A 13701-nucleotide genomic window follows, 5' to 3' on the forward strand; every position below is an offset into this window, starting at 1 on the left:
TTTATGTTTTTAATAATTTCCACACTAGCCAAGCACTTTGAGGGGACCTTGCTCAGGACTGAACCCAGGGTCTTGCATAATAAACGCATGCCTCAGTTACATCCCCAAATACACTTACCCCTTATTTTTAGTTCATTACCCTGTGCCTAGTACCCAGTGTCTAAGAATGAAGGTGTATTGTACACATGGCACAGTGAGATCACATGGACAGTTACAGCCAGCGGTTACCAATTGTAGTTTCACACCGAGTAGGGGAAAAAGTTTTAACTACAGCTTTGCACTTAACCTTTGGAAAAACTTTAGTCCTTAAATACAGCAACTTCCAGGTGGCAGGCCCGAGGATAAATGCTCTCCAGTTAAAAGGACATATGCAGTGTAGTGGTTTAAGAATCCCACTACCCCCCGCTAACACACACACACACACACACAAGGGTTGGGGATTTAGCTCAGTGGTAGAGCGCTTGTGCAAGGCCCTGGGTTCGATCCTCATCTTAAAAAAAAAAAAAAAAAAATCCCCCCCCCCCCACTGTCCTATATTTGAATTCTTAGGGGGCTTGTTGAGTAGGTACAGCCTTGGAAGTGTGTCACTGGGGTGAGCTTTGAGGTTTCAAATGCTCAAGTCAGTTTCACCCTCTTGCAGTCCACATGTTAGAACTCAGCTACTTCTCCAGCAACATCTGCCTGCAGGCCCCTATTAAATGCTTTCCAAGAGTTGTGGCCAGTCATGTCACAATAGAAAGGGGACAGGTAGAGTGTACCAGGTATACTCATGGTCTGTGACTGAAATACTAAGTAACTCCTCTTGGGACATTGGAGTGCACATTTGACAGGCTACTTGCTGGGAATGCAGGTGGATCCTAGCACTTGTTTGGGGATGGTGTGGAGTTCTAGCACAAAATAGGACTATTTTAGAAATGGGAGGGGATTAGTTTGTTTCCTTCCTTTTGTGTGTAAAGGGGCAGAGGTTCAACCCAGAAGTAGATACATACACCCAATCTGTGACCACTCCACACCAATCAGTTCAAAACCCAGTATCATGTCAAATGTCCAGGGTCTCTTAAGATTTAACGTATCAGACGGGCTCATCAGGTCCAAGAAACAATTCCACCTAAACCCACGAAGCAAACCAATTCATTAAGAATGATGGGGGAGGCAAAAAAACAAAACAACTTTTAGGGCTGGGGGTGACTCAGCTACATGCCTGCAAAATCCAACAGTAGACCCTGGAGTTCCCTGAAAAATTTGCCAACAGCCCCACCCATGCATCCTCCTTCTTACCAGTTGTTCATGACTTATAGCCTTGGAAATAATCTCCACAAAGGGAATGTTTCAGTTCTAAAGAAATAGCTACATACACCATAGCCACTCAATTAATTTGTGCGTCTTTTATTTAAATCTTGAGTTTTACTCTATCAGTTAACAAAAATCATTTGCAATCACAATTGTTACAGGTCAACAGGACATGGAGGCACCAATTAAATACCAATTAAATATTAGCTCTTTCATTTGCTGTTATGGAGATATCAGAAATTCTAAATACAACATGTTTACTTTACAATACATATAATTATATACTTTATCATTAGCATGTGATATACAAAATATTAACAGTCACTTCTAGGTTTGATAAACACTTCACCAATCTCTGACTCTAGCTCACTAGTTCAGGCTGGACATTCACCCTCTGAAGCACTTCTTCGGGCATGCAAAAGACAGGACTAACAGGTTTAATCTGTTCTTCTCCCAGGAGTGACAATCCAGCAATGCCAAATAAGGTATGAAAAGGATCCACCTGTGGGAAGTGTATAAACAGTTAAGAGATAAAAAAGAATGAAGTTTATTCAATTTTTGTATACAGCTTTAACGAATTTTCTGAAAGGCTCCAGTGCTTTCAACATGTAGGACCTCACAAACAGTACTTCTATATAAGCTCCAGCCTCAGACTCTCAAAGCAGCCTTTGGACCATTACTTATGAAGAACTATTTCTACAGCCCAAACAAAGGCCCAGAACCATAAATCAACCAACAGTGAAAAACTGCAAACCACAGAATTGTACTTGCCATGTCTCCTGGCCTGTCTGCAAAGCCTCCTGTCTCTTCATCTTGACATGCTAAGATGAAGCTGCGCAGCTTTTCTCTGTCAATCCAGTGAAGCCTCCCAATTATCTTTAGGGAGGCCAAAACCCACCAGGAATAGCACACATCCGGTAACTAGAAGGGAAACCAGTCAGACGGTTGGCATTGTATCACTGCTCGACTACTTCCCACATATTGGCACGCACACTTCAGGACTAGGTCGAAAACACACATTGATTTAACTTTAATATCCTACTCAGTTTTCAGCTGAGGTCATTAGTATATTCATGAAACTAGAGACACGATTTTCTAGGCAGACCATTTTCAACTAGTGCTGTCCAGCTGGACACACATCTGCTGAGAATTAACCCTGCAGATCCTTCAGCTTGCATTTTACTGAGCTAATAGGCACATGAAGATATACTAGTTTCTGTCTCAGCCCAAGTTCAATTACTAGCATAAATTGAAGCCTTGCTTAGAAACTACCTGTGGGCACACCTCCCTGCCCATCACTCACACAAGCACATGAAACTAGCACATACAGCTTCTCCCTGCCCCCACACATGGCAAGCTCCACTTGCTACAGGTTAACTAACTAGAGTAAGTCCTGTTAATAAATGCAAATGCCAGTTTATTTCCATGGGAAGTATTTGTCTATATGTACCAACATTTTCCATAAGCAAACAAATTACATGGCTACAAGATGAAATGCTCTGCAAAAGTAATTATCATTTACTCAGATTTCAGTGTCTGCAGCAGCTTTGGGAAAGCTGACACACTTCAAATTAACTTTTTTTTTTTTTTTTTTGCTGTGCCTGTATGCTAACTTAATAGCCTACTTACTCTGTGGCTACCATGCATGTTACCTGAGCAGCCTAGATTCAATGTTCAGTGTTCACTATGGCCCTTACCACTTTTATTAACAGGGTCTTTCTATGTAGCCCCTGCTATCCTGGGGCTCTCAAAGTAGACCAGACTGGCTTCATTCAAACTCAAAAGTATCTCCTGCCTGTGCCTCCTGGGGTCAATGAGAACCAAGTTCTATTTTCACTTCGGCCTCTCTCCTTAAGGAGTATTGAAACTACAAACAAGAAAAGCTCAGTTTTAAGTACACAGCACCACCCACTCAAGGAGCCACCACAGACAATACCTTCTCAGGTCTTCCATTGAGTCCGCCTGAGGGCAACTGTCGTTCACAAAGCCACCAACCAAGTAAATCAGAGTTCACTTGATGCAACTGACTAGTTATCGCCAGGAATCCTGTGCAACAATAGATCTAAAAATTACAGACATAAAGTACACAGGTATAATTTAATAGTAAGTTACAAACACTACCAAAATTATTCTAGCTCCATCCATCTTGTATCAGGTTACATTAGGATTCAATGTCACAGTGAAATACAATGCTTGGAATTTCTTTATGGCCAATTAATTTATAACTTATACAATGTTCTCTGGACAAAAATATGTCCTAACTGGGTCAGGTTAGAATGTTCTCACTGTTACAGTTTAAGTCACACGTGGAGGTTCATGTCTGCTATACCAACAGCCTACAACTGACAAAGTACATAATGCAGACCCCATAGAGATAGGAATGCATTACTTATAAGGACTCAAGCTGTGTACACAGCACACACCCCAAACCACTTTCCTTACGTAACAAGGTATGGCCATTTACAACAATTATTGTAAGACATTTTTTGTCTTTTAATATTGGTTATCTCCTCTAAATGTTAATAGCAAACTTGCCTGCCCGGCATGAGATTCAGAGCCCGGTCTGCACCCAAATCCACCATCAAAGTTCATACAGGACAAGACGAATTCAATTGCCTTTTCCACATTAATAGCATCAAGCTTGCCCTACAAAAAGAAATAAAACCTATTACAAATGCCCAGAGCAGTCACAAATGCTTAATTAGGTCCCTCGACACAACACTTAAAGCTTACCAAGAGAGCCAAAGTTGCCACTGCACAAAATGAGAATCGGGTATCAATTTCTCCTAAAAGACAGAGCCAAGGCAGTCATGTAAATGCTACAAGTTTCTGAAGAACAAACCAGACCCATGCCCATTCAATTCCCCAAAGCCCAGGCTAGCTTACGTTTACCTGGAGGCTTTCTCCCCCAAAAGCTAAGGAAACCAGCTAGAAAAATAGAAAGCAACAGCCCTTCTAAGTAGCTTAGAGGGCCCCAAAGGGAAGGAACCTACAAGACTATTTATTATATGCCAATGAACTCGTTACTAATATAAAAGGTTCACATCCCACAAAGCAGCTGGTCTCAGGCCTGCATTTTTTCCACCCCAAAACAAATCATCTACATTAATCAAATGAATTTTTTCTATCTCCCAACTCAGATATTTACTAATTTCATAAACTTTTAAAGACTTCTTCTTTTCAGGGAGTTCAGCCCTTCCAAGCTACCAAATATTGGGGACAAAACTGGCACCTACCTTATCTTTTAGAGTGTGGTGTGCTGACAAACCAGCACGGCATGCTGGGACTTCCAGCAGGCCATTTACTCCAGTTAGACCAACTGCTTAGTGGGACCTGAAAAGATGGACAACTTGAAATCTTATCATTACTACCAAGACAAAAGATGTTCTGAGTAGGAGTAGCTGACTAAACCAGTCTTACCCCACATGTCTCCAGCAAATGACCCATCTTCTTTCTGTAGACTCTGAACATATGCCACAACTTTATCCACGTCGATGACATTAATGCTGTCATACAAAGTAAGAATCTGAAAGACAAGCGAGTATCACAGACTTGTTCTGTAAGTCCTCAATAAAGCCCCATGTTTACTATAAACTCTTCAAATGCACAGGCATTTAACCCAGAGTTAAAATTAGTCATTCCAAACCCTTAATCACAATGTTTTACAACATAAACCATTAATAATCTAAGAAACTCAAGCATACAGAGGGAGGATTTTACCATCCTCTGTCTCTTCACTAAAACCAAATTTCAACTGGAGTCAGTCTCAGTTACAGTGAAATTTATCCTCCAAGGTCTCAGTTATCACTTGAGAATTTGCATCATGTTAGCATTCAGCTAATACATGCCAGGACATCATTGACCTTGTAGGAAGGACTTCACACAAAGGACAGAAGTAACTTTGACAGTAAGCTACAGATCTCTTCTGCCTCCCAGTAAATTATGATCCCCAAACCTTAAGGAAAGAGAGCGTCTACCTGGACAGCACTCAGAGTGTAGAGAAGGTGTGGATCGTGTCCAATGCTAGCACTTATTCCCCCACACTCATGCTGGCATGACTTGATAAACACCAGTACTTCTTCTCTGTTCATTCGATCAAGCTGTCCCATGAGGTCCATCACCGTCAAGCCCCAATAGATGCCGCTCATTCTCAAGTATTCAGACATACAGTATTCCTAGGAAAAGTTTCTGAAATTTGTCAATCTGAACTCCTAAAAAGACCATTTCATATATAACCAACCTCAATTTTAAGACAATTGGTACCAACTTTAACTGAGGCTTTAGAGTCTCCCAAGTGCCAACAGCAGGTGAATTAAGCAAAATCCAGCAGTATCCCTACTCTTTTTTTTTTTTACCAGACACCAGTGTGTAATTTCCAAATGAAGTCTATGAATATGGAAAGAATAACACTGCTGAAGATGGAAACCTACATGGATCCCAGAACCATCTGTTGCAGCTATAAAGCATTATTTTACAAGCATTCAGATGAGGGTCTCAGTGCTACCTGGCAAGCCAAACCCAGAGCTTAAAAGGGTAGGTATACAGTTGACAGGGAATCCACTGGACATTTAGGCCTATAATCCCCTAAAATGTGTGCCTAACTAAAAAGTTATGGAAATTGCCAAGTGTTTACTAATAATACCACATGTTCTGTAAGACCCACATATACAGCTGCAGTATAGAAAATACTTTTACACAAGTGATTCCTCTTAGAGAGGGTCTCTCCACTTAGCATGGGATTTTTTCCAACTCAAATAATCCTGCTCAGGCTCTTGATGCTGAGATCACAGGGGTGTGGTAACTTTTGCTTAGGTAAATCCTTTTCAAGGTCTCAGCGTAATTCTAGAGCTAAGGTGTTATTACACATCAGCATAATTCAGATAATACATGCCAACACATCATTGACCTTAAAGGTTATACCCAGCCAAAAAGCACAAACCCTTCCTGCCTGCAAATCCTAGCCTACTTCAGAAATGCCTCTTTATGTATCTTTATGATGCCACCAAGTATCAACCTCTAGCCCACAAGGAACACCTATCATATTGGACTTCAAAGGTGAACATGTCAGCCCTCTGCAATTAGTTTAAGAAACAGGCCGAATACTACTGCAGCTGTTAGTCTTGGAAACTCAGAAAATCATACGCACATAATCATCTTTCTTTGCACCATAGGAGGCAATATAATCGGCATGTTTGTCCAGTAACAGGGTGTCAGGTGCATCTGACTTGATGGTAACATCCTTCTGCGGTGTGCCCTTGCAGTGAAAAAGCAGAGATTTCATGGTTATTTACTTACTTACACGGTCTGCCCCTCAACATACATGTTCAACATGCGCGTAATTGGGGGGGCAATGCTTTCATCACCCTGAAAACGTGACATCCCGACTCAAGTATGTAACCGGCATCTTTCAAGTCTCAGAGTAATTCTAGAGCTAAAGTGGTTAATAATCAGCTTTAGATTCAGAATACATGCCAGCTCATCATTGACCTGAAATGGCCGTCACACTTTGAAGTATGCCTACGAGGCGCAACGCAGCACCTCCTGCACTTCCCAAATGCATGGTATCAGCTCCAAGTAGGTCAAACCAACTACCAAAACTTATTTTTTGATTCAGTCTCTGCTATGAAGCCCTGCTTGACCTGAACTCCCTACATAGACCAAGCTGGCCTTGAAATCAAGAGATCCGCCTGCTTCTGCCTCCGGTGTGGGCCAAGACTGGCTCTCTTCCATCCCAGCTAAAATGCGTAACTTTGAAACAGTATCATTTTCAAGAATCTGTATGTTCCAAATTATTATTTACAAAAAAACAATTCAAAATTACAGGTAACCGGGAGGAGGAAAAAACAAAACAAAAAACAGGCACGCCCAAGTCCCTGTGCAGAGGAAGAAACCAGGCCGCCCAATCGTGAGAGGCTCGCCCGGGGTGAAAGCGGATAAAACGGGCGGCCTCGAGAACTGCGGAAAACGCTGAGCAATCGCTCAGGAGCCCGAGGCAGGGCGCTGCGGGAGCTCTAGGCCAGCTCAAGCAGAAAGCATCAGCCTCGCAGGCCCGCCCGCCCGCCTCCCGTGCTAGCGAGCCCGCCCGCCCGCTCAGCCGCGACCCGCTCTCACCATGTCCGACCGCCGAAAGGCAGAGGCGCGCTAGAGCACCGGGAGTCAAGGGCCCCGCGCCTGCGCACACGCGCCCGCCCGCCCACGCCCGGCACGCTCAGCCCGAAGGACCCCGCGGTCACCATTTAGCCGGTCACACTCCTGCCTGAAGGACTCCAAGGTCACGATGTAGCCGGCCACGCTTCTGCCTGAAGGACCCCGTGGCTAGGCTTGTCGCTTGGCTTGCAAAGTGCATTCCTAACATCCTCGGAGCCCTGGACTCTGTTTCAGCCCCTGTGTATGTAAACTGGGATTAGTGGTGCAGACCTGTAATCCTAGCACTGGGGAAGTGAAGGCAGGAGGAGCAGTAGTTCAAATCCTCAGATGTGTAGGCATTTGGAGGCCAACCCGGGCTAAATTCCCTACTCCCTCCGTCCCCCCCCAAAAAAAGATAAATTATAGTACATCTGTTACCCAGTTATTCAAAAAGAACAAAAAGTGCCACATATATTGTTAAGGAAAGATGCTTAAAAGATACCTTGTAAAAATGCATGCTTAGCACAGGCTAGCCCCTGGGTTTGATCCCTGAAACTACAAAAATAAGGCTCTGTAATGGTAAGTTAATATGGTTTAACCTCTTCATTTTGAAAGATCCCAGACCCCTGGGATACTTCCATCTGCGAGAGGGCTCCCCCAGAAACCAAGATTCCAAACCAGCAGATGCAACACACATGAGGAATGTATTCAGCACTGGCGCAAGCGGGCTCTCTGTCCTGGTCAGTCAGAGAGCCCTGAGCAGTGGTTACAAGCATTTTTAAAGGCAGAAACTACAAAATTAGCAAAGATACCAGGTGCCCCGGGTTTGGCCCAGTTTAAAAATCATCATATATTTCAGCAATCATTTTGTTACGCGGGAAATTTTGTAACATTCATCATAAACTGGTTGGCTCAGGGGAGGTCTAGGGGGAGCAGTTACTCTGGAGGGGAGTTCGCATAGTTATAGGCTTATGATTGGCTGACATTTGACCTAGTTTGCGGGACTCGCCAGATGGTCCTTATCTTGGGTCCCCTTTGAGGAATTTTTAAACAGGGACTTATTAATATTTTAACCTATAATTGCAGACCTTGTCCCAAGGCCGACGGCTGGCCTCTGAAACTTTTTACTTATTTCCAGGGAGAGGATGGGTCAGTGTCTAACGCAAGCAAGTTTACAGAAGCAAAGTCAGCAATTTGCAATTGTAAAATGTATCTCTAATTTTTTTTTCTCAATTTTAACCTCTTCTTCCTTTTTAAGGTCCTGGGAATTGAACTCACAGCTTTGAAAAAGCTAGCATGTGATCTGCCACTGATCCATCTCCCCAGCCCATTTTGCTCCCTCAAAGAACTGTAGAGCAACAATATTAATGTATAAGTTCATCTATCCCTCCAAAGCTGAGATGTCAGATACAGCCAAGTGAGGAATTGAATGTGGCCAGTCTAAACTGGAAAATGCTGTAATTGTAAAATACAAATTGTGTGACCTGCTGCTTATTTTAAAGTGTGTTGACTGCCTTCTAAATATCTATGTTCTACCCATATACAAAAGCTACCCCTAGCCTTAATCAGACAAGCCTTTCTGTTCAGTGAACAATGATGAATGTTGGGGCAGGCACCCAAACATCTTTCGTTACAAAGACTCTTGACAACCCAGAGTTCTCAGGAGAATATGATGGCTGAGGACTGAGCTCTAACCAAGACATTTATACTCCTCTAAACACCATAGAAGAGGGAGCAGAAAGAGTATTAGAGAAGATAGGATGGATGAGATGCCATCTTCTGAGCCAGACAGCCCTACAGTCTTGAGCTCAGAGCAACTGTGTTTGTCTGCACTGGGCTTGCACACAACTGGCTGGGTCAACCGTCAGTCATAGATGGGTGGGACTCCAGGGCCCTGCCCCTCCCTGCTGATCTATTGGGTACAGGCACATAGTGGGAAAGAGGGAGTCCTTGTCAGTTGTGTACACACTGGTAAGCCTACCAGGCATCAGTGAATTGCTCCAAACCCATGGTCACACAACTCTGTGGGCCACAAAAAGCAAACAAACAAACAAACAAACAAACAAACAAAAACACATGAATGTGAGAACCAGGTTGTAAGGAGGAGGGGGAGGCTGATGTGTGGGAAAGGACGGAGAGAGCATGGTCAGATCGAATTATATACATGTATGAAATGGTCAAAGAACCATTGCTGGCTAAGAAAATATTTTGGATATATTGAGTTAAAATATATTTTCAAATTAATTTTATCTATTTTCACTTTTTTAAATGTGACTTAGAAAATTTAAAACAATCTATAGGGTTCACATTATATTGTTATTGTTTAATGGATGTCTACTTTGTTATGCCCAGAAATGCACCTGCCGCTTTGTAAATGACATGGTGGAAGATGCCTATGATCATGCCATGTGGAGGCTGAGACAGAAGGAACACAAATTCAATGCTGGCCTGGGCTGCTTGGTCAGTTTGAGGCCAGCTTGGGCTACATAGTGTGGCTTCACCCCAAAACAAAGGACAAACAATTTCTGTTATCAACACTATTTTTTACAGATTTATTTTTATTTGGGAATGGAGAGATGGCTCAGAGGTTAAGAGCACTGACTGCTCTTCCAGAGGTCCTGAGTTCAATTCCCAGCACCCACATGGTGGCTCACCACGATCTGTAATGAGATCTGGTGCCCTCTTCTGGCCTGCAGGCATACATGCAGACAGAATCTTTTTTAAAGATTTTTTTAGTACTGGGTTCCCTGCATGCGTGTGTGTCTGGTGCCTGAAAAGGACAGAATAGCATGTAGGGTCCTTAAGACCTGGAATCACACAGTCGCCAGCTGCCATGTGGTTGCTAGGACCTGGACCCAGCTCCTCTGGAGCTCTGAACCACTGAACCACATCTCCAGGCTCCAGTAATAACAGTTTTTTGATCAATGTTTATGTTGTGAGCTGCTGGAACTATAAACATAGCTCACTAGCATTTAGTATACAGGCTGGCCTAGTCAGTCTTTACATGTGACTATCATTTCATCTATGATGCCATCAGCTGTAAGACACAGTTGAACTGCAAAGATGAGAAATGTGAAGAGTAGCCAGCATCTATTATTTACCCAGGCTTCTGGGATGTTACTATGAAAAAGTGTGTTTTTCCAAATCAGTGAAATTCAATAAATATAGAAAGATTCTTGAAGCAGTACATTGAAAATTCTACTCTCAGGGGCTGGGGGTGGATAGCTCAGGAGAGGAACACTTACTTGGCCTGTGTGGGTATTGAGAGCTGCTGGTAGCAATAGTTCATGGGAGTACACAGCAGTGACAACTAGAGTTCAGAAGGCCAACCTATCAGAACTAAGGGTTCTGTTAGAGGAAATCATCATACAAGGCATTATGGAATTACTGCCTTTTGAATGAACTGGCTGTCTCTTGTGTCCCAAGTGCTGAGATTAAAGACATGGGCCACCAGCACTTGGCTTCCATTAATACTTTTAAAGATGAATTTAGGAATATAAAGATATTTTAAAAGTATAGTTCTGTCCCAGTGCTTGGAAGGTAGGAAGATAGGGGTTCAGAGTTATCCTGGACTACATAGCAAATTGGAGGTAATGTCCTACATGAGACACTGTCTCAAAAATGAAAACAAAAGTCTGTCCTTTATAAGTAATAAAAAAGACTTTGGAAATTAGCGGACTTAGAGTATTTTTATTTTTAGATTTTATTTATTTTTTTCTTTATGTGTATCAGTGTTTACCTGAATGTACATCTGTGCCCACAGAGACCAGAAGAGGGTGTTGATTCCCCTGGGACTAGACAACTGTGAACCACCATGTTGGTGCTGGGAATTGAACTGAGGTTCTCTGGAAGAGGAGCCATTGCTCTTAACTGCTCAGTTATCTCTCCTACAAATAGTTTTTGACTTATTCATTTTGTGGTTATAGGTATCATGCTTTTGAAAATGATATCTGTTTAGTCTGGGAGGGCATGTACTTTGCTACCCTAGACAGACTCACCATCAAGAGCACTGCTGCAGATCAGTACCAAGAGGCCTACCTAGGCCAATTGTCCTTTCCTGGCTTTCTGGAAGAGCTTCAAAAGGCAAAGACCCTTCCCCTCACCACTGCTCAGGCTCAGATGTGGCCCATAAATTAACCCTCATTAGGAGGAGCAATGATTAGGACTGTGTTTATGGCCCATTTGATGATCAGTTACAGAAATCAGTTCTCTGTTAGGTGTGAGATACCTAGTAGATTTGATTAGTTTGTATTTGTGTATCTGTGAGTCCTAATAAATCAACAATGTTATGTACACTGAGAAGAACAGCCTCACAGGAATTGAAATCTTAGAAGTTGACTTTTATCTGAGACAGGTTGTAGATCTGAAATTCATGTGCCTTGACTTCCCATTGCACACTGATGAAGTGTTTCCCCACTTTACAACAGATTAATGGACTTTACTAGTCTATCTCACAATGGGGATCTCTGTTCCGGCTGATTTGTAGAGGGAAATAAGCAGGTCTATTAAAGAAAGTCCCCAAACTTGCAGAATTATAAACACTAATTTCTAAGCCAGATGTGCCTATACCTGCATCCTGTCCTAGTTCATGGGAGGGCCACAATGCTTGAGGGCTGCCTGGGCTATAGTGAGACTGTCTCAGAAAAACAGCTTATCTTTTAAAGAAGCTACATTTTAAAGGGGAAAATGTTCTTATAGAAATTGCTAGCTCAGAGACATCTTTTAAAAATCCAAACGTCAGGCCAAGTGTGATGGCACACACCTGAATTGTGGCACTCAGGGGGTGTGCTGGTGGATCTCTGAGCTAGAGGCTAGTCTGGCCTACAGAATTAGTTCCAGGCCATTCAGGGTTACATAGTGAGACTGTCTCAAAATGTAAAAAACAACTACAACAAAAACCCCAAACAATTTGCTAAACGTTTTATGGTTTTTACTGGTGTTTTTACACAAATCATGTTATAAATAGCATGCTGTGTCTGTTCATAACTCAGATCTTTAAGTCTAACCCCCACTGTGATTGTTTGTGGGAGAGAGAGAATCTTTGAGAGCTAATTTTCATGAGGGTGGAGCCCTAACAAGTGGGGTGAGTGCACTTACCAGAGGCCAGCCCCTACCTGGTCCTTTCTGCTGTAAGAAGACACAAGAGACAGTAGCCTAAAGCCTGGATGAGGGTGTTCACCAGAAGCCAGCCATACTGGCAGCCTGATCTTGGAATTACAGCTCTCAGCAGTGAGGGAAGTATCTTTCTGTTATTGATAAGCCATACACTTCATTATTGGTGAAATTATTAAGGCCATTCCACATAGCTAAAAGGGAGGTTTATTTTGTGGGGTAACTTACAAATGAAGGGATAGGTTGTAGGGTCTGGCAAAGGTATGGCGCAGTCTGGCGGTGTTCTCTGGAGAACTCTGCTCGGTCTACCTCCTGCGTCCAGCATCCCAGAACCAAGAGAGAGCCCTCCTCTCAATCCCTGGGTCTTGGGATTCCTCCTCCGCCCCGCCTTGTGGGCGTGACCATTACCGAAGCCTCAATGGGGGTTGGAACTTCCAGGCCAATGCTGGGATGGCTATCCACTACACTTCATATTTTGTTATGACAGCTCACGCTAAGGTGTGTATGTGTGTGTGTGTGTGTGTGTGTGTGTGTGTGTGTGTAGCTGCTACATAGAATTAGCCCTTCCAGCATATTATTAAAGCTGACGGTATGGTCGTGGGAACTGTTGTCAAGTATTAGTTTAAGATGTATTAAACTCATTTATGCTGTAGAATATGTGTTTAATGATGCAATGGTGTGTTACATTCTTCTATGTTGCATTTATTTAACTCTGTAAAGCTGTGTTACTTTGCCTGCCTGAAACACCTGATTGGTCTAATAAAGAACGGAATGGCCAATAACTAGGCAGGAAAAACAGGTGGGGCTGGCAGACAGAGTAAGTAGGAGGAAAAATCTAGGGAAGAGGGTGGAGTGAGAAAAGGGGACAGAGAGGAGCACACCAGGGGCCAGCTGCCCAGTCAGACACAGAGTAAGAAGGAAAGAAAGATATATAGAATCAAGAAAGGTAAAAAGCCCAGAGGCAAAACATAGTAAATAGATATGGGATAAATTAAGTTAGAAAAGCTGGTTGGAAACAAGCCAAGCTAAGGCCAGGCACTCTTTTTTTTTTTTCTTTTGAGCTGAGGATAGAACCCAGGGCCTTGTGCTTGATAGGCAAGCACTCTACCACTGAGCAAAACCCCCAACCCCAAGGCCAGGCATTCTTAAGTAAAATTAAGTTGTAGTGGGTAG

The 13701-nt window shown here is 42.9% G+C and overlaps 1 protein-coding gene and 3 non-coding genes across 5 annotated transcripts; all 4 read right to left on the bottom strand.

The window, feature by feature from the left end:
- Positions 1–1366: 1366 nt before the first annotated feature.
- Positions 1367–7473, bottom strand: Rabggtb (Rab geranylgeranyltransferase subunit beta). 2 transcript variants are annotated; one of them, XM_036191107.1, is made up of 9 exons: positions 7402–7473; positions 6437–6544; positions 5268–5465; positions 4711–4816; positions 4024–4076; positions 3826–3936; positions 3227–3352; positions 2062–2211; positions 1367–1792 (listed from the first exon to the last, which is right to left on the bottom strand). In XM_036191107.1, the coding sequence occupies exons 1-9, from the start codon at positions 7402–7404 to the stop codon at positions 1652–1654; spliced, it is 996 nt and encodes a 331-aa protein (XP_036047000.1). In that variant the 5' UTR covers positions 7405–7473; the 3' UTR covers positions 1367–1651. The 2 variants fall into 2 exon arrangements, with proteins under 2 accessions (XP_036047000.1, XP_036046999.1); XM_036191106.1 differs by lacking the exon at positions 7402–7473 and having other exon boundaries at positions 6437–6586.
- On the bottom strand, positions 5082–5154 carry LOC118586455. Its single transcript, XR_004945340.1, has one exon. It is a non-coding gene; the product is annotated as a small nucleolar RNA SNORD45 (small nucleolar RNA).
- LOC118586454 lies at positions 6116–6197 on the bottom strand. Its single transcript, XR_004945339.1, has one exon. It is a non-coding gene; the product is annotated as a small nucleolar RNA SNORD45 (small nucleolar RNA).
- On the bottom strand, positions 6699–6778 carry LOC118586453. The gene has a single exon (XR_004945338.1). It is a non-coding gene; the product is annotated as a small nucleolar RNA SNORD45 (small nucleolar RNA).
- Positions 7474–13701: the final 6228 nt, after the last annotated feature.

This window comes from Onychomys torridus, chromosome 6, assembly GCF_903995425.1.
Source record: "Onychomys torridus chromosome 6, mOncTor1.1, whole genome shotgun sequence".
Lineage (NCBI taxonomy): Eukaryota > Metazoa > Chordata > Mammalia > Rodentia > Cricetidae > Onychomys > Onychomys torridus.